General features: G+C 62.9%; 4 protein-coding genes across 5 annotated transcripts; 3 read left to right on the top strand and 1 right to left on the bottom strand.

Moving 5' to 3' along the window:
• The first annotated feature begins 1,240 nt into the window (after positions 1-1,240).
• Positions 1,241-7,499, top strand: C1QL1 (complement C1q like 1). Its single transcript, XM_032711519.1, is given in 6 exon segments — positions 1,241-1,367; positions 1,370-1,490; positions 1,492-1,716; positions 1,718-1,796; positions 6,696-6,754; positions 6,756-7,499. Coding segments are annotated over 6 exon segments (729 nt in total). The 3' UTR covers positions 6,874-7,499.
• A 1,206-nt stretch (positions 7,500-8,705) lies between these two features.
• FAM187A (family with sequence similarity 187 member A) lies at positions 8,706-11,153 on the top strand. The gene is given in 5 exon segments (XM_032711615.1): positions 8,706-10,480; positions 10,483-10,620; positions 10,623-10,739; positions 10,742-10,899; positions 10,901-11,153. Coding segments are annotated over 5 exon segments (1,233 nt in total). The 5' UTR covers positions 8,706-9,795; the 3' UTR covers positions 11,036-11,153.
• A 4,421-nt stretch (positions 11,154-15,574) lies between these two features.
• On the top strand, positions 15,575-19,507 carry GFAP (glial fibrillary acidic protein). Its single transcript, XM_032711559.1, is given in 11 exon segments — positions 15,575-15,638; positions 15,641-16,031; positions 16,648-16,708; positions 17,103-17,195; positions 17,267-17,428; positions 17,691-17,816; positions 18,023-18,243; positions 18,404-18,446; positions 18,617-18,620; positions 19,085-19,167; positions 19,466-19,507. Coding segments are annotated over 11 exon segments (1,290 nt in total).
• A 3,489-nt stretch (positions 19,508-22,996) lies between these two features.
• Positions 22,997-26,210, bottom strand: CCDC103 (coiled-coil domain containing 103). Of its 2 annotated transcripts, XM_032711178.1 has the most exons (4): positions 25,845-26,210; positions 25,618-25,791; positions 24,466-24,598; positions 22,997-23,556 (listed from the first exon to the last, which is right to left on the bottom strand). In XM_032711178.1, exons 2-4 carry the CDS (start codon positions 25,764-25,766, stop codon positions 23,095-23,097), a joined length of 744 nt encoding a protein of 247 aa, XP_032567069.1. In that variant the 5' UTR covers positions 25,767-25,791; positions 25,845-26,210; the 3' UTR covers positions 22,997-23,094. The 2 variants fall into 2 exon arrangements, with proteins under 2 accessions (XP_032567069.1, XP_032567068.1); XM_032711177.1 differs by having other exon boundaries at positions 25,618-26,210.
• Positions 26,211-26,292: the final 82 nt, after the last annotated feature.

Raw genomic sequence — 26,292 nt, 5'->3', positions numbered from 1 at the left:
GCAGCTATTGATTTGTGCTCGCTGATTAAAGCCTCTGCGGGAGCCCGGGGACACGCGGGGGCAATCGATGGCTGCCGAGCGTCCCCTTGGTCCCCCCTCTTTCGGAGGGGGGGTCTATCCCCCGTGTGTCCCCTGGGATTTGGGGACATTGCACAGGTGTGGCAGTGGAAGAGGAGATGCACCCCCAGTGTTGTTTTTTGGGGGTGAGGGGGGACTATGACCCCATGGACCTCATAGGTGCCATTAGGGTTGATATCACCTCAGTGTTGTCACCCGAGGCCACAGTGGGCCGCACTGGGAGTGGTCCCCGGGTTGCTCTCCGCCCGTGTGTCCGTGTTCCCCCCGCCTTCCCTGCGTCTTTTGCTCACCCCCGGCGCTGGCGGTGCCTGTCACTTGCCATCGCGTCCTGTTGTCCCAGCCGAGGTTGATGGAGATGGCAGGCGACGGAGTGGGCACAGTAGCGTGTCCCCATGTCATGAGCCCGCTGGGGTTCAGCCCCCCGGGGGGCCTGGCCAGCCCCGCGGTGGCACCCGCAGCTGCCCCGTTGTCACAGTGGCCTTTGCCACCAGCAGTGACACCTCAGCCCACGAACCGCACGGGTGACCACGATGGATGCTCGGGCCACGTGGGTGTCACCCAGGCTGTCCCAAAGTGTGGGACTCCTCCAGAGCACGGAGGGAGGGGAAACTGAGGCAGGCAGGTGGGATGGGCCCTGGCTGTGCCGTGGGGACCATCCCCCCAGGTGTCCCTTTGGGGGGCTAGAGTTAGAGTTAGGGTGAGGTGATGGGTCCCGGGGGTGTCCCCAGCTTGGAGGGTGTTCGGGGCTGGGGGTGGCATCACATGGGGACAGTGGCCCAGGGTGACCAAGGGGTCCCGAGTGCTAGGTGGGGGCATCAGGGTGGCATCTGGGGTCCATCCACCCCCCGCCTCAGTTTCCCTTCCCACGGAGCACCGGTAGTTGTGGGTGGGTGTGGCAGGGGCATGTCCAGGGCGTGGTTATCAGCGACCACAGCTGTGTCCGGGGTGGATGGGCGTGTCCATGGCCGGGTGGGTGTTTCCCAGTCGGGGTGGGAGCGTCTCGAGCAGTTTCGGGCGCACCGGAGCCAGTGGAGGTCATGAAGCTGCCGCCGCCGCCTTGCTACCCCCCACCGGCACCATTCCCTCCCCCAGGTGCCAGCGCGCCCCGGCCGGGCAGCGGCTCAGCCTGGGCCACAAAACTTTGCTGACGGTCGCAGCGGGGATGGTGCTGGTGCTGGTGGTGCTCATCCCGGTGCTGGTGAGCTCCGCCGGGGCCGACGGCCGCTAAGAGATGCTGGACACCCGCTGGATGGTCTGCGAGCCCCACGGCTCCGCTGCCCCCCCCCGCAGCCCACCGAGCGCGACCCCCTCCCGCCGCCCTCCACGCTGGTGCAAGGTCCGCAAGGAAAACCGGGCAGACCGGGGAAACCGGGACCGTCGGGACCGCCCAGAGAACCGGGGCCGCGGGGCGCGGGGGCGGGGGGAAGCGGGAAGACCGGGACCGCCGGGATTGCCGGGGCCGGGGGCTACGGGCGCGGTGAGCGCGGCCACCTACAGCACAGTGCCGAGGGTCGCCTTCTACGCCGGGCTCAAGAACCCCCACGAGGGCTACGAGGTGCTCAAGTTCGACGACGTGGTCACCAACCTGGGCAACAGCTACGACGCCGCCTCGGGCAAGTTCACCTGCGCCATCCCCGGCCTACTTCTTCACCTACCACGTCCTCATGCGCGGCGGCGACGGCACCAGCATGTGGGCAGACCTCTGCAAGAACGGGCAGGTAAGGGCTGCTCATCCCGGCTCCCTCCGCGGGCTCAGGAGCGGTGCTGGCCCCGCCAAGCACCGGAGAAGGGCTCTGGGTTCTTCCTCGGGGTGCCTCCTGCTTTTCCCGCCCCCAGCGATGCACCCTCCGGGTGCTCCATCCTCCTCCCGGCCCCAGGGATGCACCTCCAGGGTGCCACATCCTTCTCCCTTGTGCTGATGGTGGACGCTGGGTGCTTTCCCGGGGGGTCCCACTCTTTTCCCAACCCAGGGATGCACTCGGTGGGTGCTCCATCCTTCTCCTGGCCCGAGGGACGAACCCTCAGGGTGCCACATCCTTCTCCCATGCTGATGATGGGCTCTGTGCACTTCCCTAGGGGTCTCATCCTTTCCAGCCCCAGGGATGCCTCCCCAGAGTGTCACATCCTTCTCCCAGCGGCAATGATGGGCTCTGGGTGCATCCCTGGGGTGCCACATCCTTCTCCCAGCCACAGACATGCACCCCTGGGGTGCTTCATCCTTCTCCCAGGGGTGCAGATGGGCTCTGGCTGCACCCTGGAATGCCCTGTCCTTTTCCCAGAGATGTGCCCCAGGATGCTCTGTCCCTTTCCTGGAGGCAGTAATGGGCTCTGGGTGCATCTCCAGGGTGCCACATCCTTCTCCTGCCCATGGATATGTAACCCCTGGGGTGCCCTGTCCTTCTCCCGGGGACGTGGAGGGCTCTGGGTGCACCCCCGGGTGCCCTGTCCTGCTCCCAGCCCTGGAGCTGCATCCTCAGCGTGCTCCATCCTTCCCCAGCCCCGGAGATGCTCCCTCAGGATGTTCCATCCTTCTCCCAGTGATGGGCCCTGGGTGCACCCCCGGGGTGCCCTGTCCTGCTCCCTACCCAAAGGAGCACCCCTGGGGTGCCCATCCTTCCCAGGGACAGTGATGTGCTCCGGGTGCCCATCCCAGAGAGCCCCATCCCCTCCCATCCCCAAACACACTCCCCCGGGCGCCCCATCCCTGTCCCAGAGCTGGGGACAGTCACCACCCACCCTGACATGTCCCCAAGGGTCCCTCAGTCCTTTCCTTGGCCCTAGAGATGTGCCCTGCTGTGCCTTGGGGTGCCTTAGGACACCCCACAGTCCCCCCGGGGTGCCCTGCCCCCCCGGCCGTGCCATTGTCCCCCTGGGGTCCCTGGGGGGGGGCAGGGACAATGTCTGTGGTGGCCTCGAGGGGGGGCAGTGCCTGCCCCGCTTTTGGGGGGCTGCACCCCAGCCCAGATGGTTCTGCTGCTGCTGTGCCAGAGGAGATGTCCCACCCCTGGCCGGGCTTTGTGGGAACACAGATCCTTCCTTCCCCCTCCCTGCTCCACATCCCCCCGACCCCATCCAGCTGAACCCCCAATCCCAAGACTCAGCCTTGCCCCCCCCGCGTTTTCAGGTGCTCCTTTCCCATCCCATGTGCCCCCTGGCCACGACTCGAGGGACAGACGTGGCTGTGACCCCCGAGCTGTCACCCGAGCTCCATTCTCTGGATGTCCCCGCAGCCCGGCATCCTCGCTGGGATGCATCCCATCCCACCCCGCTCCCGCTTCCCATCGCTTCCCTCGGCATCACCCCTGCGGTGCCTCCTTGTCCCGAGGATATGGGACCCCGAATTAACCCAAAACTGAGTTTTCACCCCAAAAAGCTGCGGGGGGGGTGGGGTTAGGCAGGAGCCTTGTTACAGCCACTGCACTTCACCCTCGGCTCCGAGCCCTTCCGAGCGGGAGCAGAAGCTGCTCGGCAGCTTTTCTTCATGCAAACAGCTTAAATTTCCTTTTATTGGGATTTTTTTGTCTTCTCCCACCCTCCAGCCCCAAATTTTTATGTGTCCCAGCACTGCTTGGCACTGCTGGCTCTTCCTCCCAAGCAGCATCCGTGTAACTCCGAACTGAGCACCCCAAAAACTCACCTCGGCCCTTTTGCCTCCCCCAAAATGTATTTGGGGACCACCCCAAACCTCCCCACCCCCCAGCTCTGGGGGATATCGATGTTCTTGGATAAATGTCCAGGAGCTGGGGAGCCCCTCGTCGAGAGGAGCCGCACTCGAGCGGGTGATGCAGCTTAATTAACCGCTTGTTAATTGCTAACAGGGCATCGCCTTGCCAATATCTATGACAAAATTCCCCCAAAAAATGCCCCAAATAATTTAAAAATTGGGGTTAATTAGGGGTTTTTGCCAAAAAATCCCTGTCCCTGGCAAGCTGGGGGGAGCCCGGCGGATAAGCACTGATCCGGCACCTTTGGAGGGAGTCAGGACTTGGGGGGCCCCCAAATTTCCTCTTGTGCTGCCAGTTTGGGGGCAGCCCATCCCTTGTGTCAGGGCTGGAGTTAATGAGAGCCAGGGGAGCTGCTGCTGGTGGTTAATTAGCATTAATTATTATTTGTATTAGCCCGTAGCTGAGGCAAGGGGCAGTGGAGGGGGGAGATGGATGAACACACAGATAGATGGACAGGGGGGTGGCACCGGGTGTCTTTGGGGCCCCCATGGTCCCCATGGTGGGGTGAGGGCCGTCCATGGCTCAGGGCGGGTCACAGCCCCAGGAGACCCCAGTGGGGACAGTCCCCAAGGGCACGCAGGGACCTGCCAGGCGGACCTGGGGGCACCCCTTGCCCTGCCTGGGGGCCAGGGGGGCACCTGCTGCTGCACCCAAGGGCCTTGAGGGGCACTTGCTGCCATGCCCAGAGGGGCTGAGGGGGGCACCTGCTGCCGTGCCCAGGGGGGCACCCGCTGCTATGCCCAGGGGTGCTGGGAGGGCACCCACCACCATGTTTGGGGGTCCTGGAGCGCTCCCAGGGCCGTGCCCAGGGATCCTGGGGGGGTATCTGCTGCTGCACTGGGGGGGTCTGGAGGACACCTGCTGCCACACCTTCGGGGTCCTGGGCCATGGTGGCCATGGCACGTGGGGCACACAATGTGCCCGAGGCCCCAAGTGTCACCGTGAGTGGCTCGGCCTAGACGTGGCAGTGCCCCACTGCCCCTCGTCATGCCTAGAAAGCCCTTGGGTGCAGCCCACGCCCTTGGGGACCACCCCAGAGTGTCCCCAGGGCCAGGGACACCCCAGCCCTGTCACTGGGGTCAGAGACAGTGGGCACAGCACAGTCGGGGCTGGGGCTGTGTCACCCCCGGGGCTCTCACCCTGAGGCGCGGTGGAGGACGAGGGGGGTGAGGCCATCAGGGGTGGGTGGCAGCCCCCCCTCCTGTGCCAGCGCGGTGCCGGGAGCCCGGGCCCAGCGCTGCCATTTATCTTCCCTGGTTAAGGAAGGGCTGGCAGGCAAGCGGTGACGGGGCGGCTCCTTAACGAGGGAAGACGGATGGCACCGGGCGGCTCCGGCTGCCACGGGGGGGACCATGGCAAGAACCAAACCTGTTTTTTCCTGGTTCTCCTGCTTCTTTCCCCTCTCCTGTTCCTTGGGAGAGGCAGCATCCCCTGGAGATTGCGGTGCTGTGACCGACGGAGATTCCCCGGGGACACTCGTGGTGGGGGGAAGACACGGGGTGGCTTTGAACAGGGTGACAGTTCTGGTGGTGGCACGAGGCTGGGTGGGTGAGAGCAAATCCTATGGGATCCCCAGCGGGCCATCACTAGGTTCCAGAGTTAACAGCATCTGCCCACACCATCGCTGCCCGTGCGCTCGGGTCGGACCATCTGCATCCCCGAGGAGCAGCAGACCCGGGACTCCTGTCCTGGGGGCAAAGGACAGGACTCTGTGTGCACAGTCCTTTCGTTCCCGCTGCTCCCAGACCCCGGTGCCTGCCTGCCCGGCGCGAGCCAATTAAGAGCCGATTCTGGTCGGTTGTAATTAGCGGCACCTTCTCCCGGCGCAGCGCTCCTGCATTTCACTCGGGATTTCAGCAGCCGCCTTGTCACTGTCACCCAGCGCCGCGATCTCCCCGCGAGGCGCCGGCGGAGATTTGATTACCCAAAGAATTCTGCAGCGGCAGCTGGTCCAGCCGCGGAGCCGCTTCTCCAGGCGGTGACGGCTCCTCCGGCTCTGCCGGCACCTCCCGGCACATCCCGGCTCCCAGGAGAGCTCTGTAGGGGGAGCATCCCGCCCCGCAGCGGGTTGGGATCCATGTGAGGGGGGGATCTGGGGGGGGATTTGAGCTCAGCCCTTGCCACACGATCGTGGTCCTTGTTCAGCTCGTGGGAAGCACTGGGGGATGGTGGGATTCAGTGGGTTGGTTTGGGGCTGGGCTGGGAGATGGAGTCCTGTGCACCAGGCACGGTCCTGTATCCTAATCCAGAGATGGGGCCCCGTGTCTGAGCCATGGTCCTGCATCCAAATCCGAAGCTGGAGTCCTGTGTCTGAGCTGGGGTCCTTCATCCAAACCTGGATCTGGGTTCCATGTTGGAGCTGTGGTCCCACATCTGAACTGGGAGCTGGGGTCCTGTGTCCTAGATGTGGTCCCACATCTGGCTCTGGATCTGGGGCCCTGTCCCTGAGCTGGAGTCCTGCATCCAAATCCCGAGTCGGGGTCCTGTCTGTGTGCCATGGTCCCATGTCTGGGTCTGGAGCGATGGTCCCATGTCTGATCTGTGGTCCTGCATCCCAACTCGGATTCGGGGTCCCATGTCGGAGCTGTGGTCCCACATCAGAACCCAGAGCTGTGGTCCTGCATCCGGTTCCAAGTGTCACAGCACCATGTCCGTGCCACGGTCCCCCACCCAAACCCAGAGCCGTGGTCCCTAATCTGTGCCCGCCGGGTCAGGGAGAGGCTCTGGGGGATGCCCTGAGCAGCCTCACTCATGCGGGACCTGTTCACCCACGGGTGGGGGATCCAGAGGGGTGCAACCCCTTGGCTGCGGGTGAGCTGGGACCGGGGCTGTCCCGTGGGCCCCGCGGGCCGGGGCGTGCCCTGAGCCGGTCCCGCGGTGTCCCCTGGGCAGGTCCGGGCCAGCGCCATCGCGCAGGACGCCGACCAGAACTACGACTACGCGAGTAACAGCGATCCTGCACCTCGACGCGGGGGACGAGGTGTTCATCAAGCTGGACGGGGGCAAAGCCCACGGCGGCAACAACAACAAGTACAGCACCTTCTCCGGCTTCATCATCTACTCGGACTGAGCCTGGACCCACGGCAGCGACCCCGGCACGCCCCTGACCCCTCAGACCCACAACATCGCCCCCGGCACGCCCCCGACCCCCAGCCCCACAGCATCCCTGTGCTGCGGTTCAGCCCCACGGCACCCCCCGAACGCCCAGCCCACGGCGTCCCTGTGCCGTGGTTCAGTTCCCTGCTGCCCCACAGCCCCCACGGCCTTCCCTCGCTCCCGCCCAGCCCCACAGCATCCCCCTGCCATGGTCCAGCCCGTGGATCCCCCCCCGTCTGGTGCTTTCGGTTTCCCACGGCGCCCCAAACCCCCTTTTCCCATTAACTCACCCCACGGCTGCCAATTGAGGGCTGGGGGCTGCAGAGGGTTTGAGGGGGTGGCAAAAGGCTGGGGGACCCCCCATGCTGCCCTACTGCACAACACCCCCCCGGCTGAGCCCCCCCTTGCCTCTGATGCCCCATCCCCGCTGTTCTCCCCTCCCCGGGGCGGTGCCAGGGGTCTGGCGGGGGGGTCCCGATGTACAGAAGTGCAGTGCCCACACGGCCCCGGGCTGGGGGGCTGAGCTGGGGGATGGAGGGAGCCGCCAGCCTGCCCCCCCCCGGGGCGACAACATGGTAAAGCAGAGCTGTGACCTCTCCCCGTCTGCTGTCTGTGTCCCCGGTGTCCCCACCATGGGGCCAGGATCTTTCTGCCACCACCCCAGACCCCACTTGGCTCATCCAAGCCCAAACAGGAGGGTCTCCCTGGCTCCAAGTGCTTGTGGCCCCTCTGCCACCTCCACTGGGGACACTGAGGCTGCCACCACCGCCATGTCCCTGTCCCCAGAGGCTGGGTGGCTTCATGGAGGGGAGACAACATTGCCACTGTGAGGGGGGGACACAGTCAGGCCACACAGAGGCACCGGGACCCTCGGGCACACACGCCTGTCCCCACTGCCTCGGTGTGGGCAGGATGTGACCCAATTAGAGGTGACAGTGGGTGCCCAGGGCCAGCAGCTGTGTCCAGAGTGGCCGTGGTGGGGTCAGAGGATGGGAGCCCTGGGGACACAGGGGTGGGGGCGAGTATCCCCCAGATGTGTGGGTGTCCCCCAGGGGGGTAGAGGTGGAGGTGTGTCCCCAGGTGTGTGTGTGTGTGCTCCCAGGTATGGATGTATCCCAGGGTGTGTGTCCATGTCTCCCAGGTGTGTGTTTGTCCCAGGCCTGTGTGTGTGTCCCAGGTGTGTGTTTGTCCCAGGTGTGCATGTGTCCCCTAGGTGTATGTGTGTCCCCAGGTGTGTGTGTGTGCCCCTGGGTGTATGTGTGTCCCCAGGTGTGTGTGTGTCCCCTGGGTGTATGTGTGTCCCAGGTGTGTGTGTGTCCCCTGGGTGTATGTGTGTCCCCAGGTGTGTGCGTGTGTCCCCTAGGTGTATGTGTGTCCCCAGGTGTGTGTGTTCCCCAAACCCTGGCAGGTCCGGGTGCTGTTCCCCAGCACCGATCCCAGCTGCAGGCATAGAGGCCACAGCCCCAGCCCGGGGGTCCCGGGACCATCCCGGACCCTCCGGGACCCCCGGGGCTCTGACCCGCCGCTGTGCCGGGAGCCGCCGGCAGGGGGCGCAGAGGGTGGTGAGACTACAGCTCCCGTGGTGCTTCGCGCGGCAGCGGAACTGCAGCTCCCATGAGGCACTGCGCGGCGCGGGCGGGGCGCGGCCAATGGGGAGTCGCTAGGCGGAGTGGGACCAATCAGGGCGCGGGGCGGGGCTTCGCGGCCCGTTTAAAAGCGGGGCGGGAGGAGGAAGTTGCAGTGTCTGAGAGAACGGGGGCTGGGAAGGGGCACGGTGGGGGAGAGTGAGAGCGAGAGCCTGTAAGTGCCTGAAATGTGTGTACGAGGGGCCGTGAGGGCACGGAGGGGGGGCAGGGCTCTGTGAGAAATGCTTTGAAGGAGTAAAGGAGCAGCAGAGCCCTCCGAGAGGGCCTTTGGGGGCCCACGGGTGGGGTGCAGGGCCATAGGGGAGGCTGTGGGTTAAGGGGCTGCCCGGGAGATGCACAAGGGAGTCTTGGGTTATTGAAGTGCCTTACAGGAATCATCGCACACTGAGCACTGTCTCCAGCACGTGACATAGCCCAAGACTGGAAGTTCAGGAAACTCCTGTGTCTCCCATCCCGGAGCTGCTCCAACAGTCCCACTCCCACCTCCCAGGCTGGCACTGCTGGGACCAAAGCCCCTTTGCCATGGTGGCTCCAGTGACCCGAGGGGGCCATGTTTGGCTCCCCACACCCCACTCTCACAGTCAGACCAGGTTCCTCACCAGCTCAGCCCCAGGTTTCCTTTAAGGAACCAGAGGGTAGAGCCCACCCTCAGCACACTGGCAGGAGACACGACAGAAGGATGGGGACATCCAGGGTCATCTGGAAAAGCTTGAGAAGTGGAACCACAAGAACTTGATAAAGTTCACCAAGGCCAAGTGGAAGGGGCTGCACTTGGGTTGGGGCAATCCCAGGTATCAGCACAGACTGGGAGAAGGGCTGAGAGCAGCCTTGCAGAGAAGGACTTTGGGGGTTTTGGTGGAGGAAATGCTGGACATGAGCCAACAGTGAGTGCTGGCAGCACTGAAGGCCAAATGCATCCTTGGGGTGCATCAAAAGAGGGGTGGCCAGAGGGGTGAGGGAGGGGATGGTTGTCCTCTACTCTGGGGGTTAGGATGAGATCATCTTTAGGGTCCCGTCCAACCCAAGCCATTCCGTGACCCTGTGATTCCATAAGATGGCGACAGTTCCATTGTTCCCATCACAGCTCCATCGTGTCCAGGGACACAGGTGAGTGTTCCAGAGCTGTTGAGGGCAGGAAGGTTCCAGAGCAGGTGTCACAGAGGCCAGGCTGTCCTGGGGCAGGAAGGTCACTCCCAGCACATCCTGGCTGGGCTGGATGAGTTCTGCTGGGGCAGAGCTGGCCCAGAGCGATGGGGCCGAGCCTGCTGGGAGCCACCATCCTCCTCTGCCTGGTTGGTGTCCTCCAGGCCTATGCCATCGAGAAGAAAGGGGATGTGTTCAAGAAGATGGCATGTCCCGCCTTCCTGACATTCGAGAACGTCGCCTACTTGGCAGACATGACCTTCGAGCTGCCCTGCAAGTGCAAGCCCGAGGAGGTCTCTTCCGTCGTCTGGTACTTCCAGAGGAACCTGCGCGGCCGCACGATCACGGTGCTGACGGACTTCGACGGCACCGTGGTGCTGGACTCGAGCCACGTCCGTGCAGGCAGCGACCTGCTGAAGCGCTTCAGCATCCGCATGTTCAGCCTCATCGTGTTCCGGGCCCAGGTGAGGGATTCTGGGCACTACCTGTGCGGCTCCAAGGAAGGGCACGTCTTCTACGGCTACGACGTGGATGTGCAGCCCACGGGGCGCATCACGGTGGCCTTCCTGGACAGCGGCCAGCACGTGCAGGACGACTACGTGGCAGAGCAGTTCAGCCTCTTCACCACCTTCTGGGACTGGAGCAGCTGCGACCGCTGTGGGGTGCGGGGGGAGCAGCAGCGCGTCGGGCTGTGCTTTGTGCAGAGCGCCCAGCTCAGCCCCCGCTACCGCACCTCACTGCCCAACGTCACCTCCTGCGGCTCCCGGGCTGTGCCCGTGAGCTTCCGCCCCTCCTGCACCTCCGCAGCCCCGAGGTGGCCGTCCGGAGCTGCCTGATGCCGTGCCCGCCCAAGGAGGCGCCCGAGGAGGGCGTCCAGTCCATCTCCAACATCGTCTACAAGTTTGGGGAGAAGCCCGACGTGCCCCGTGTCCCATCCAGTACCACAGCCAGCCCTCCCGCACCAACCTGGTGATCGCGTGCCCGGGGGCCCGCCCGGAGCACACCGTGGGCTGGGACAAGGACTCGGTCCGGCTCTACCGCTCCGAGTACCTCGGGGTGTTGAGAAGGGCATGAGGGTCTTCATCGACCACGGGAACCACCTGCACATCCTGCGGGTGCGCAGGAGCGACAGGGGCACCTACTTCTGCTGGAGGGACGGTGAGATGGTGGCGGGATTCCGGCTCAGCGTCACCTTCCCGGCCCAGCGCCGGGCGCGGCCCCGGCGACCCCGAGTCCATCTTCGTCATGAGGGCCGTGGGCATCGGCTTCGCCGTCATCACCGGTATCTTCCTCGCCCACCTGGGCCGCTGCTGCTGGTGGGCGCTCAGGAAACCGGCCGGGTTGTAGCGTCTCCCCTGCAGGGCACTTGGATGCCTCAGATCATCCTCCTGTCGGAAATCTCCAGTGTTCTGACCGTTTTTTCTTTGCTTTTCACTTTTCAAAGGAAAAATATTTTTCGAATTAACCTGATGATTAAACGTCTCTGGTTCTGGGGCTGTTTTGAACCCGCCCAACTCAGCACAGAGCTGGGAGTCGATGTTTGAGGCAGAGCTTAAAGGACACAGGGGCAGCGCAGACCCCTCTCGCAGGCTGGGACAGGGCAGCTCCTCAGCCTGCTCCAGGCTCCAGGGCCCCCCCGGGGAGCCCGGGGTGGCTGCAGGGGACACAATCTGCACTCATGGGAATGAGCTAAACACTCGGTGATGATATGAGGAGCAAAGCCAGGGAAAGGATGTGGCAGGAAGGGACAGAGCTACAGGAAACAATCAGCACCTCCCACACTTGGTGAAGGAGTGGGGTACGGCTGTTTGGGTCCCTGAAGGGCAACACCCCCACCCAGAGCACCGGTGTGACCCCAAAAGGGCCCACACATGGAGGCAGCCCCAGCCCGACTCTCCCTGAGGATTTTGCCCCCAAACTCAGCCCCCAGACACGACCTTGCAGAACCCCAGGGAGGCACCAGCTGAGCCCTGGGTGTCGAGCCAGGGCTGGTGCAGGCCAGGAGGGACACGGCCACCAACCTGGCAGCACTCCCTGCCTTCCCCTCTGAATCCCCAAAAATCTCCCAGTAGAACCAAACGTGCCTCCCCCATCAGGCTATATCACCCCCAGCCCCCCAGGAACCACCCCTGCACGGACTGGAGCTGTCACACAGGTGCTGGAAGCTGGGAACTGCTCCTGCATCCACACCAGCACGTGGTTTGTTGTTGGGAGGCAGAGCCAGCAGCGGCAAGGGCAGGTTTCCAGCACAGCTCAGGGATTTGTGGCAGGCAGGAATCCAGCACCCCCCAGTGAGCAGCTGGGAGCTGCTGGAAAAGCATCCAGACACCTGGACTGCTCCCTGCAAACAGCACCAGGTTCAGGCTGGAGTGACAGCCAGAGCCTCTGTCTGCCCGGTGAGAGCCCTGCTGGGATTGAAATCCACCAGCAGGTTTGCACAGGAACAGGGAAGCACATGGACAGAGCCCCTGGGGAGCACAATTCCCAGCTCAGTACCGAGGGGGCAGCCCTGGCACTGGGCCAAGGCATCCAACAGATCCATGTGGCATCCTGGGGTCACATCAGCTGCCAGTCCGGAGCTGTGCAGGGGCACCTTGGCATGTCACCCCCTGTGGCCCCAGGACATGCAGCCACTCTCAGCACCAGTGTGACATGCAGCACTCTCAGCACTCAGGCTGTGTGGTTTTGGGGTGCTGTTGTGTTCCCCCATCCCCCACAGCTGACTGGGGGCTTCCAAAGTAAATCCAAGGCTCCAGTGAGCCCACCCAGCCCAGGAGCAGATGGGGCAGGAGCTCCTGCAAGGATCAGAGGTGAGTGCCGGGACTTACCAGAGCAGCTGTAGCCAGCGAGGAGGGTGTCCAGTGGTGGGAGCTGGGGTGGGGGCATGGAGCTGCTGGAGGACATGGCTTCAGATCCCATTTTCTGTGTCCTCATGCACTCAGGGGGGTTGGTTCAGGGGTGGAGAGGGAGCCCCAGGCTGGGCAAGGCCTGCTCTGTTTCCCTCACTGTGCCAGCTCTGGGCAGTGACCCCTTAGAACCCCGAGAATCCCCTTTGGGTACCCACAGCCTCTCCTAGGACAGCGCTGTCCCCTTTGTGCCCTCTTAGCCCCTCTCACGACCTGACACCCCTTAAGCCACAGCCTCCCCTATTGCCCCTCTTGGCCCCTAAAGCCCCTCTCACAGCCCTACAACCTCTTTGGGCCTCCCCAGCCCCCTCCCACAGCCCTGCTCCCCTCTTTGGGCTCCCACAGCAGCTCCCGTGGGAGGAGCTGGGGTTCAGGAGCAGCTCCCAGCTGCTGGAAAAGGTGACCACGGGTGGGAGAAGCAGCACTGGGATGTGGGACAGCTCCGGTGTGTGCTGCTGTCCCACGGGAACCGGGGTCACCGGTCCTCCTGCCCCTTCCCTGCCTGGCAGCAACTCATCACCTTTGTCTTCTTCAGCCTGGAAGCTTCTCATTAACACTCGCAGCCCGCTTGCAGTTCGTTTGTCTCATTAAGGGGGGGCCGGGGAGGAGGAGGGGGGGGGAGCCCAGCTCTGCCTCCCGCGGCTGCCGGCACTGACAGCTTCCCGTGCTTTGATCCCGCTGCGTGGGAGGCGGGAGAGGATCAATCCCTGGGGAGCAGCGGGTGCTCACACAGGACCCCAAAGCCCCCGCTCTGTCCCCCACACCCCGCGAGGGATGGAGGTCCCCTGTCACCAGGGCTGTCACACAGCACGTGTCCCCAGGGATGCCACTGTTCTGGCTGGGGACACTGAGTGCCACTATGGGGTGCGTAGGTGCCCCCAAACTGGCGTTTCGGAGGGCAAACCCCTGCCTGTCGCTGGCGACACCGGCCCAGGACAGCTGCGGGGACGCGGGCCTGGCTGGGGACAAGGAGCTTCTGGGCATTAAAGGCGGATGTGGCAGCTGCCCCAGTCCCATCAGTCTTGTCTCCAGTGGCTCTGGGTCCTCCCATATTGCACCCACAGGGACACGGCCGTGGCCACAGCTCCCCACTGGCCACTGGCGGTGCCCGGCGATGGTGGCTCCGGTCCGGCCTCATGTCCCCGTCCCTCAGAGGGCAGGAGCTTTTCCCGGCCATCGGCTGCCACCTGCTGCCAGCAGCAAGGCCAGTCCCCATCCCTGTCCCCATCCCTGCCCCTGTCCCTGTCTCCCCTACAGCAGCATCCCAGGGACCCCCTGCCCCGCAGCTTCACCCCAGCTGCCTCTCGGGGCACCCACCCCGCCGCCATCACGTCTCGCTGGTGGCCCCAAAACACCCCCATCCCCCGCACGGGCTGTCCCCGAGGCCCATCCATGTCCCAGTTTGTGGCCAGGACGCCGTGGCTGGGAGGGGACAGGGCTGGCGGTGGCGCCGTGCCGGTCCTGGATCCATCCCGCCGTGTTTCCCGGCAGTGCCGTGCCCTGGCACAAAGGCCCCTCCAGGCCGTGCCGGGCAGACACGGCTCCGGCCCCGCACAAAGCCCCTTTCAGCCGCCCGGGAAAGCCCCTGGCACCGGCCCTGGCTCTCACCACTCCCTGCCATGGGCCAATAGGGGCAAAAGGGGCAAAAGATCCCCCAAACTCAGTGCATATGTGGCTGGTGACATGGGCGAACACACAGCGATGGTGGGATAAGTCCCCTCTGGATCTGGGATGGGGACTGGCATCCTGAGTCCTGTCCAGGCTCCAGGGCCACCAGCCAGTGCTTCCACAGATCCAGGGGGATGGGAAGGACTTTGAAGGCTTCAGCCACTTAATTAACACCTGGCCTTAATTAATAGCCTGGAGTGATGGGCTGCTCATGCCAGGGCTTGTCCTGGAGGATGTGATATGGGGAGGATATGTACATGTGTGTGCCCATGTGTGGGTGGTGTGCCCATGTGTGCATGTGTGTGCTCATGTATGCATGTGTGTGCTCATGTGTGGGGGGGGTGTGCCCATGTGTGGGTGTGTGTGCCACGTGTGTGTGTGTGCCCGTGTGTGTGTCCATGTGTGTGCCACATGTGGGTGTGTGTGCCCATGTGTGTGCCATGTGTGTGCCCATGTGTGTGTCCATGTGTGTGCCCATGTGTACACGTGTGTGCCCATGTGTACACGTGTGTGCCCACGTGTGGGTGTGCCTGCATGTGCACGGTGGGATGGCTCTGTGTGTGTGTGTGCTGTGTGTACATGTAAGGGTAACTGGGCATGTGCCACTCTGGGCATGTGTGTGCATATGCACATGTGTTGGTCTGGCTGTGCCTGTGTGTGCACAGCAGGGTGGCTGTGCCTGTGCACGTTGTGTGTGTGTGGAAGGGGAGCTGCGTGTGCACAGCTCTGGGTGTGTCCCGAGTGTGTGTGTGCACACGTTTCAGGGAAAGCAGCACACGTGTGTATCTGTACACTATGTGTGGCCCCATGTGTGTACCAGGCAGGTACATGTGTGCCTGGCACACGGGGTGTGTGTTTGTGGACACGGACAAACACGGTGTGTGTCTCTGGAGGTGTCTGTGTGCACATGTGTGCCTGTGGGCTTGCACACACATACGAGTGGAGATGGAGGTGACTCCACACGTGTATACACAGACCTCACACATACATGTGTGTGGATCTGCCATGGCACCACACTCAGCCTTGCACTCACCCCCACCCGCTGCCTGCCCCGGGGGTGAACTTGGCCACTGCTCCATCTCTGCCCTGCCACGTGCCCCAGGCCCACCCGGGGGGCCGGGGGGGGCAGGGGGCTGTGCCACAGTGCCCGGGCTGGATGCCAGGGCACAGACACCCCTGCCAGGCGCCACGGCCTGGCTTTGTGCCGGCCCAGTGGCTCCCTGGCTGGCGGCCAGTGCCGGGGCGCCCAGCGGGACGGGGGCTCTGGGCTCCATAAAAACCCTCGGGAGGGCACATCACACCCACCCCAGGCATGGAGAGCCAGCGCCCATCCTCCTACAGCCGCCGCTTCGGCCCCGCCACCCCCATGCACCGGGTGCCCCCGCCAGCCCCCCAGCCCGGAGCCACCGGGGACTCCGTGGCACTCACCCGGCCGCCCGACTGGGCTCGGGCAGGATGGACTTCTCGCTGGCCACGGCGCTCAACTTGGAGTTCCGGGAGACGCGCACCAGCGAGAGGGTGGAGATGATGGAGCTCAACGACCGCTTCGCCAGCTACATCGAGAAGGTGCGGCTGCTGGAGCAGCAGAACAAGGTGCTGGTGCTGGAGCTGAACCAGGCGCGGGACCAGGAGCCCTCCCGCCTGGGGGACGTTTACCAGGAGCAGCTGCGGGAGCTGCGGCTCCACGTGGAGCAGTTGGGCACCGCCAAGGCCCGGCTGGAGATCGAGAGGGACAACCTGGCCCAGGACCTCAGCAGCCTCCAGCAGAAGTAAGGCACTGTCCAGCTGGGGCTACTTCTGGGACCAGGGTGGCCACCAGGAGCAGGATGGAAAGTGGCCACTGGGATGGGTGTCAGGGTGATTACCAAGAGCAGGGTGGCCACTGGAATGGGGACCAGGGTGGCCACCAGATCCAAAGTGGCAGCAGAGACCAGGATGGCCGCCAGGATGATGATCAGGGTTGTCCTGGGACCACGGTGGTGATTGGGATGATGATGTGGCCGGGGAAGTGGTGATGTCATGGGGACCATGGTGGTGGCAAGGACCAGGGTGAGCCCTGGGACCAGGATGGAGACTGGGGGGTACCCAGGGATCAGGGTGGCCATGGAGACAGGAGCAGGGGAGCCCTGGGGACCAGGCATTGATGTGCACCAGGCTGGTGGTGGGACCAGGGTGACCCCTGGGAACAGCCTGGGATGGTGGAGGGGGTGTGGGATGGGTGCAGGCACTGACACAGGGTTTGGGTGGGGTGCTGGGGCTGTGGGGCTATGTTGACACAGGGGGGTGTGTCCATGGGCAGAGAGGGACAGATCATGGTGCCAGAGGGGTCACGGTGCCAGAGGGGTCACAATACCAGATATGTATGGTGCCCCTGCTCCGGCACAGGCTGCAGGACGAAGTGACCCTGCGGCTGGAGGCTGAGAGCAACCTGGCTGCCTACAGGCAGGTGAGGGCAGGGGCCACATCCTGCACTGCAGGGGTTCAGCTCCCATCTTGTCCTCTCCTTGGGACGGGCAGGGATGGGGAGGGGGTGGACAGGAGCAGGCAGTGAGGGATTAGGGTATGTTACAATGGGCAGAGAGGGGCAGGGATGGAAAGGGATGGACCATGGATGGGCAAGAATGGGCAGAAAAGGGGTGGGGATGGGCAGGAGTAGGCAGTGAGGGACTGGGATGTGTTATGATGAGCAGAAATAGGCAGGAACAGGGCAGGGATGGAACAGGGATAGGGCAGGAATGGAACAGAGATTGGACAGGAATGGGCATGGCCAGGCAGCTCAGGAGGGAGCAGACCCAGGGGGCCAGCCTGGGACTGTCTGCTCTGTCCCCCCACGGTGACAGGATGTGGACAACAGCACCTTGGCTCGCTTGGACCTGGAGCGGCGGGGGACCCTGCAGGATGAGATCGCCTTCCTGCGCAAGGTCCACGAGGAGGTAACCCTGCCATGGGGGGATGGGGGGTCCTGGGGCTCGGGGGGCTGTGCTGACCCTCCTGCCCCCACCAGGAGCTGCGGGAGCTGCAGGAGCAGCTGTCCCGGCAGCGGGTGCACGTGGAGGTGGACGCCAGCAAACCAGACCTGACGGCCGCCCTGCGCGACATCCGCAGCCAGTACGAGGCCGTGGCCGCCAGCAACGCCCAGGAGACAGAGCAGTGGTACAAGTCCAAGGTGCAGAGTGAGCTGGTGGCCTCACGGAGGGGTGGCTGGCTGTTCCCCCTGGAATGTACCTCCTTGGGGCTGGGGTTGCTTACCCGGGGTTGGGGGGTGGTGAGGGGGTTTGGGATCTCCGCTGTCCCGCCCGTGTCAGGGATGTTTCTCCGTGTTCCTGGGGCTATGTCCCTCCTGTGGAGCACAGCAGAGCTGTGCCCCAGGCTGTGTGCCACCAGGACATCCCTGCTGGTCCCATCCCGTGGCCGTGTCCCTGTCCCAGTTCGCAGACCTGACGGACGCGGCCGCCCGGCAAACCGAGGCCCTGCGCGCGGCCAAGCAGGAGGCCAACGAGTACCGGCGCCAGCTGCAGGCCCTCACCTGCGACCTGGAGGCTCTGAGGGGCTCGGTAGGTGATGGCCATGAGGTGCAAGAGGGGGGACACAGCCTTGGGGAGCTGCCACCACCATGGGGTTCCCTGGAACCCCAGTGGGACACCACCCAGTGCTGGGGAATGGTGGCTCCCCTGGGGTGGGAGATGGGCACTGGGATGAGCCCCCAGCTCCTGGGAGAAGGTAGCCATGGAGAGTGTCACGGCCCCTTGTGGCCCCCCAGAACGAGTCCCTGGAGAGGCAGCTGCGGGAGCTGGAGGAGCGCTACACCCTGGAGACGGCCGGCTACCAGGACACAGTGGCACGGCTGGAGGAGGACATCCAGAGCCTCAAGGAGGAGATGGCCCGACACCTGCAGGACTACCAGGACCTGCTCAATGTCAAGCTGGCCCTGGACATGGAGATCGCCACGTACCGCAAGCTGCTGGAGGGCGAGGAGAGCAGGTGATGGCACAGCGGGGACTCCACGTCCTCAGGGTCCCTCTGGGGTGTCCGGCTGGGTTGGGGCCCACCCTCCAGCCCTGCTGCCCCAGCCCTGGGCGGGTGGAGCTGGGGGGGGCAGCAGGACCCCACGCTCTTCCCAACACCCTGGTTGCTCCTGCAGGATCACCATCCCCGTGCAGAACTTCTCCAACCTGCAGGTCGAGGTGAGGCTGGGGGGGGGGGGGGCAGGATGGTGGCACAAGCAGGGGTGGCTTCTGGGGGCTCTGTGGCAGGAGATGCCACTTAGGCCATCCTGCCCCATCCAGAGGGACTGGGATGTTTTTCTCTGAATCTTAAGGAACCAGGACTCCTGGTTTTCCCAGGATGGGGGGAGGAGGGTGCCATGGACACATCCTCCAGGCTGAGCATGTCCCCAAGGCTGAGCGTGTCCCCAAGCCCATTGATGTGACCAAGATTGATCACATCATCACATCCCCAGTGACAACCACATCCTCAAGGCCAATGACATCCCCCTGGCCAATTGTGCTCCCCAAGGACAAGCCTGTCTCCAAGCTCAGTCACATCCCAAAACCACCCATGTCCCCATGGTCAATGACATCTCCAAGGTCAAAAATGTCCCCAGTGCCAACTATGTCCCCAGGGCTAATCACATCCCAAAATCAGCCACATCCTCAGAGCCAACACTGTCCCTGAGGCTGGTTGTGTCCGCAGGGCCACTATCCCATGGTTCAGGGTTTTCCAGCCCAATCCATTTACTGTGAGCCTCTCCACCTGAGCGTGGCTGAAAGGGCCATGCCCTGGCCACAGTGTCACTGCCTTGTCCTGACCTTGTCCCCCAGAGAAAACTTGGACACCAAATCTGTGTCAGAAACCCACGTGAAGAGGAGGATCGTGGTCAAAACTGTGGAGACTCGAGATGGAGAGGTGGGAAATCCTCATCCTTGTCACCCACACTCCACCCCTCCCCACGGAGTGTCCCCAGGAAACTTGTACATGGGACCACCATCCCTGAGCCCCAGGAGCAGCCCGGGCAGGGAGCCAGTGATCCCAGTGCCCTGAGAGCATGGCTGGGCTGAGCCCGGCAGCTCAGAGAGAACGCAGCTCCCTGTCACACGTGTCCCTGTCCCTGTCCCCGTCCCCAGGCTCATTCGAGCCCAGGCAGGCTCAGCCGGGAGCGGATCCTGAGCCGGGGGTGATGGTCCCTCTCTCCCTCCGGCTCCAGGTGCTCAAGGAGTCCAAGCAGGAGCACAAGGAGGGGCCGTAGGGCGGACGATCCCGAGCTCCGCAGGTCCCGCCCGACGCTTCGAGGGAGCCCCGCGGGCGGGCACGGGGGGCGGGAGGAGCCGGCGGTGCCTCGGGGGGGGCATCTCCCTCCCCTGCACCCCTCGCCTCTCCCGCGTCACCCCGTGCCCAGGGACCCCCACACCCTGTTTGGGGCTGGCAGAGAGCAAAGCGCCCATCGGAGCGGGCACTGTGTGGGGCGGGGGTGGGCAGCACGCAGGTCCAGGCAGAGCCAAGCTCCCCGGCGGGATCCTGCCGCATTCCCACAGCACGGCGTGCCGGTGGTTTGGGGGCTGTTCCCGCCTCGCCCCGGGTCTCCAGCTCGCCAGTGCCGATGGAGAGGATCCATCCTGTTTTGATCTCCATGCAGTGGTTGGACAAGATGATGGTGCCAAGAGCATCTCCTGCACCCACCTTGCTGCCCTCTCTGGTTTAGGAGACCTCCCTGGATCTCCCCAGTACACCCTGACCCCCAGCACCCTTGGGTGGGGCTGCAGAGTGCAAGGCACCCGCTGGAGAGGGACACTGCCCTGTCACCAGGGGTTGGTGAGCTCAGCTGAGAGGCAGGGGCAGGAAAATGGGGAGGATGGAGAGGCAGGGGAGGAGGAAGGGGAGGATGAAGAGGTAGTGGTGGGAGGAAGAGGACAATGGAGAAGCAAGATGCTCTTGGGATGGTGTCAGGGGGTGATGAAATGGGGATCAGGAGGGATTCCTGGAGGTATCCAGGGTGGTTTGTGGGGGCAGTGTGGGCTGGGTGGCCTCAAGAACTTCTCCTGGCACAGAGCCCTGGCACTGTCCTGACCCCCACACTGGGTGTCTGCCACCAGGGTGTCCCCAACACTGTGGTGGGGACAAACAGATCTGAGGGGTTCATGGTGAAGTGTGACCCCTGGCCCTGCACTTGGGGGTCTCACACAGGGGAAAATGGAGAGAAAGGGGGTGCAGAGGAGAGGAAGATGTTGGGGGCTCTCACAAACGGAGCCATCCCTGTCCTGCCTGTCCCACCTGGGGTCACACTGTGAGCCAGGGGGTCTGGGGACCAGGGCTGCCCCAGTCACAGCCCCTGCCACACAGAACCTGAGCCCATTCTTCCATGGGCATTCAGGGCAGGGTTGGAAGAAATCCCTTGTCCCTGGGCTGCATGTGGCCCTGTGCCCCCACCTGTCCTCCCCCAGACCACCCAGGGCATTGCCCAGCCCCACTCCCACCTTCACTGCAGCCACTGACCACGAACAGAGCCTTCCCTGATGCCATCTGACACAAGAGCAAGGACCCAGCAGCACTCCCTGTGCCCTGCCAGCCCCTTGTGATGACACATCCCTGCTCTTGGATCCATCCCCTCATCCCTCTGTCCCCTCATCCCCTGGCTCAGGTTTGCTTTGCTCTAACTCCAGAAAGGCCATTCCTGGGGCAGGAGATGTTACAGGAGCCCAGGGCGCTGCCCAGGGTGGGAACCCAGGGGGAATCCAGCTTGGCCCCCACGAGCAGCCTCCCTTGTTATTAATTACTGACTTATTAATTGCTGAGCCTGTCACAGCTCAGGGTGAGGAATAAAGCTAATGAACACTCTGGTTGTTCCTGAATCCACCTCTCTGCAGCCAAGCCGTGGGGTTTGGGAATTATCTGGGCATTGGGGCCCTTTGGGGGCCCAAACTGAGCTCAGCGCTGTGTGGGGCTGTGCTCAGGGCTGAGCCCCACGGCACGGACACGCTCCAGGGGCCAACACCCGTGAGGGACCGAACACGGGGAGGGGGAGCAGGGAAAACGCCCTGAGCTGGCAGCCAGGCAGTGGGGTGGGAGAGACCCCCTTCCCAGGAGGGGAAGCAGGGATCTGCGGAGGGTTCTCCATCCTCCCAGGAAACTCCTGGGATCCTCTGCTGCTGTTGGGGCTGAGGGTGGATTTGAGATCCTGCACATCATAGACACAGTTCAAGTGCCAGGGCATTGTTGGGACCCTCAGTGCCCTCCTGGACAGTGACGGTTGTCTTGGGAATGCTGAAATCCCCAAGCCACATCCTTGGAAAAAGGGGATGAGCCTAGTGGGGATGTCCTGCTCCACACTGAGGAACAAGTGGCCACCAAAACCCTGCAGAGATGCCACCACCTTTGGGGGACGTACAAGATAACATTGTCTGGCACAAACATTGACTCCCAACTCTGTGCTCAGTTGGATGAGTAAAAACCCTCAAAAATCAGACACGTTTCTGAAGAAAATCACCTGATTAATTTGAAAAATATTTTTTGTCCTTCAAAAATGAAAAAAAAAGTGTTTAAACCAAAATTAAAAAAAGAAAAAACAGGTTTGCTCCAGCTAAGGAGCTCAAAGGAACATTGAAGGGTTTGGGATGCTGGGACTCACAGTTCTCAGCAAGAAAAACAAGTTAAATAAGGGGAAAAGGGTGAGAAAAGCAACTATTAATTGAATTAAAATAGTTTGGTGGATCTTTTATCAGCCTTTTAGGAAAACAACTCTAATAAATCACTGATGCGGACCAAGAACTCTGTAGAGCTTGGCCAGAACATCTTGCACCAGCTCCAAGCCTTCATTGGAAAAAAAAGGACTTTATTGAGCTTAAACCCCCACTGTCAGCCAGGAACACGTCCCAGCAGTGTGAAATCCTGCCAGGAACAAATCCTGGCAGTGTGAAATCCCACCTGGAACAAATCCTGGCACTGTGAAATCCCCCCTGTCCCCACTAAGCTGTGCCAAAACAGGGAGTTTCCCACATCAGTCCTCGGTGTCCTGCTCTTGCCCAAGGGCAGGGTGAGCAGGGGCTGGCAGAGATCGATTGGTGGTGGCCAAAGCATTGGAAACTTCCAAACGGAGGATGATCCAAGTGCCCCATGGGGGAGATGCTCCAGCCTGGCCAGGTTCCTGAGCGCCCACCAGCAGTGGCAGCCTGGGTGGGTGAGGATGAAGATATGATGATGATGAAGCCCATGTTTGCTCCCCACGAACCCTGCCTGGGTGCCCAGGGTGGCAGGATGAAGATGATGAAGATGATGATGCCCACATTTGATCCCCACAGCCCCTCAGCTCAGCTGTTTGCAGGTCAGGTCACACCACACACCCACAGACCAGGAAAGGCAAAGGAATGGTTCCATAGCAGAGTGCAGGGACACAGATGTCCCCAAGAGAGGTGCCACAAAGCCCAACATTCACGCGTCAGGCCTCAGGGATGGATCCTGTCACCAGGTGTTGGGTGGTTCTTGTCTGCCAGGGTGAATCTGCCGTTTGCTGGGTTGGGTTTTGGAACAAAAAGGACCCGACAGTTGTCACTGGCATTGATTACATCTCCTAAATCCCCCGAGTGACCATGGACACAGGTGGAAAAGGGAAGGGACTATCCAGGTTTAGGTTTCTCCTTCACTACCCAGCAGTGTTTTCTTTCCCTTGGTTTTCTCCTCATCCAAGAGTCTCTCCCATCCCCATCAGTGAGGACACCCTGCCCAGAGACCACAGCACCACAGCTCGGGAACTGAACTTTATTTGTGCAGAACTCGTGCTCTGGGTGATGCCAAGGTCAGGCCTTGAGTCTCTTCTGAGCCTCTTTTAGCCCCTGAACCCCCTCAGCCGAGCTGGAAACACTTCATCAGCTCCACCACCGTCCTTTCCTCCTCGCCTTCCTTTTCCAAGTGGGTGTCCATGGCGTGAGGTTCCCTCCCTGCCTCCTGGCCTGGCTTTTCAGCAGCCCAGCAATCCCTGCTCAGGCCCTGCAGCTTCCTGAACAGATCCCGGCCGCTCTCCTTCTCTGCCTGGCTCAGGAGCTCCACGTTCAGCCCGAAGCGCCGGGTGCCCGCCAGGCCCTGCAGGATCTCCAGGACGGCAGCCCCGTCTCCAGGATGGAAGTTCTCTGCCAGCACCCTCAGGAATTCCCCCAGGAGGCCAAAGCCCACGTCAGTCCGGAAGATCCTGCCCAAGGCCTCCCCTCCCAGCTCCAGCAGAAACCGGTATTTCTCTATCCCGCTCTTCAGGCACCTGCGCCAATCCCTGTGGAATTCTGCAGCCGTTCCAGGCAGCTGATCCAACTCCTGAAGGAAAAAGGAGTCACTCAGGTCCTTTTGCTTTGTTTCCCCTCAAAGGCTTTGGTCCCCCTGCCCCGATCAGCCCAAGATGTTTCTCACAGGGGCTTTGGCGGCCCCAGGAGCTGCTGAGGGGGAAAACGGGAAGACAAGGAAATGCCAGGTGCCTCGAGCCCAGAGAAACCTGGGAACTCCAGGGGCAGAAGGGAAAGGTGGATGAGATGCGACACCTGGTGTGAACACAGACGGTTGTAGAGTGATCCTGACCCCAACCAGACCTGCTGTCCAGCCAGCAGGATTAACCCAAACCAGCCCTTTTCCATGCTGTGGATCATTAAACTGTGGGTGAGGATGAGGAGCAGTGGCATAAACCAAAACACAAGTTCCACCTCAACATGAGGAGCTTCTTTCCATGGACGTGGCAGAGCAATGGAACAGCTGCCCAGGGAGGTCATGAAGACATGCCAAACCCACCTGGACATGTTCCTGTGGCACCTGCTCCAGGTGATCCTGCCTTGGCAGGGGGGCTGGACTGGGTGATCTCCAGAGGTCCCTTCCAACCCCAGCTGGGATTCTGGGATTCTGAGGAAGCACTGGCTGTGCTCAGCCAGAGGCTGTTCCAGGGAGGATTCTGATGCACATCTCTGGGTTGCAGGAGTGTGGGCTGGGAGGGCTCTGCTCCCACATTGTTCCTGCAGACCATGGGGGGCACTGGGAGCTCTGGGCCCAGGCTGTGCAGCCACCATTCCCACAGGGATGGAGCTGACTCTTCCTGAGGGGGCCCAGCCCGACCCTGATGTTCCAGGGTCTGGGAGGGCTGGCTCACAGTCCCTGAGTAACTCCCACATTCCAACTAACACCCAGACTGTTCCCAAGCCATTTCCAGCTGTGGAGGAGGCCCTGGAGTCTCCCCCTCACCTGTGGGATCTCCTCAGTGTGGGCAGGTGATGCCTTGGCTGGGGCTGCACAGGGATTCCACAACACATTCCTCCTCTGCCCCAGCCTGTCCTTCTTCTCCAGAGGCTTCAGGTGTGAGGCCAGCACAATGTTCCTGCAGGGAACAGGGATGGGAGGGACAGGGGGCAAGAGAAAACACTGTGAGGCTCCGAGTTACTTCCATCCAGAGGCACTGGACAGGCTGCAGGAGCAGGGCCTTATCAATACAAGGACAAACCAGCTTAAAATTCCCTGGGAATCCTGTTATGGGGACTGGCAAGACGTTTGGAGTAGAAAAAGCCACTTTAAAATGTTTTCCTGCCTCTCAAGGATCAGGCAGTGACTGAGTGCAGGTGAATCCATGAATGGAATTTGATCTGGTCCTACAAAATGTGGTAAAAACCCTGGATCCACCTGTGGATGTCAAGGGACAGGGAGTCGCCAGACAGATCTGTATGGGATCCAGGACTTCAGTGGGGTTTGGGAGTCCCACATGGCTCTATAGGACATCCAGGAGTTCAGTGGGGTCTGGGAGTCCCACATGGATCTACAGGACATCCAGGATGTTGATGGGCACTGGAAGTCCCAGCTGAACCTGCAGGTGGATCCAGGAGTTTGGTGGGCACTGGGATTGCCTGGCACTGCTCCCCATGGAGCAGCCTTGCCATCCCAACCTACTTCCAACACCCTGGACAGAGCAGTGACGGGACTGGGAGCAGGGACAGGTTGGGCAGGGGACAGGGGACATGTGTCACAACCCTCCTGTCACAACCTTCTGTTTCTGCAGCCCCAGTAGGGCCTGAGGGGTGTGGGGAGAGGGAGGGGTTTGGAGTGGGAATGGGGACAGGGAACAGTATCCTGGAGAGGGGACAGCCCCTTCCCAGTGCTGGGCCACAACCGGGCACCAAATAGACCAGTCCGGGAGCAGGGACCGAGCTCAGCCCACACGGGGCCACCCGAGGAGATTTGGGGACAAATCTGAACCACAACCGATTGTCCTCGGAGCCGGCTCGTTCCTGGGATCCCGAGGCCGTTCCCGGGATCCCGGGACTGCTGCCCAGCCACTCCTGCCTCGGGCCCCTCCCGGAGCAGCTCCGAGTTCCCGGAGCCCCCCAGGACGAGCTCCCCCCGCACCTGAAGTCGCGATAGTCGGGGACGCCCTGGAGCAGCGCCCTCAGCTTGGCCTCGCCTTCCCGCTGCCGCCTCTCGTCCTCGGCCAGCGCCGCCCGCAGCTCCCGCTGCAGGGCCGGGAGAGCTGCCCCGGGATCCATCCCGGGATCCATCCCGGGAGCGCAGGCACGGCGCACCGGGCACGGGGACCCTCCTGTCGCGACAGCCCTGTGGGGATGGCCTAGGGCACCCCCCTATCGCGACAGCCCTGCCGGGGATGGTCTGAACGACCCCACCCCAGCCCTGCCGGGACTAGCCCCACGGATCCCGCTCTTATCGCGACAGTCCGGCCTTGGGACTCCACTCCCACTGTGAGTGAGCCCTAAAGGCCACGCACGTGGGCGGCAATGGGGAAGCCCCGCTCCTATCGCGACAGGCCCCGACACAACTGCGGCCCCGGGGCCCCTCACTGTCGCGACAGCCCCGCCGGGTGCCGAGGCCCCCCGGCCCCAGGGCCGCTCTGTCGCGACAGTCCCGCTGGGTGCCGAGCCCCCCCGCGCCGCTCTATCGCGACAGTCCCGTCCCCACTCCCGCCTCCACAGCGCCGGGGCCGCGTGAGGCCCTCCCGGGGCTGCCCCGGCCGCGCCTGACAGACCCGGCCCCGCCGCCCCGCCCGGCCCGCGGCCCCGGACACGCCGG

The sequence above is a fragment of the Chiroxiphia lanceolata genome, chromosome 26 (genome assembly GCF_009829145.1).
Source record: "Chiroxiphia lanceolata isolate bChiLan1 chromosome 26, bChiLan1.pri, whole genome shotgun sequence".
Lineage (NCBI taxonomy): Eukaryota > Metazoa > Chordata > Aves > Passeriformes > Pipridae > Chiroxiphia > Chiroxiphia lanceolata.
The sequence above is the reverse complement of the archived record's forward strand: the minus strand, read 5'-3'. Positions and strand labels throughout refer to the sequence as shown.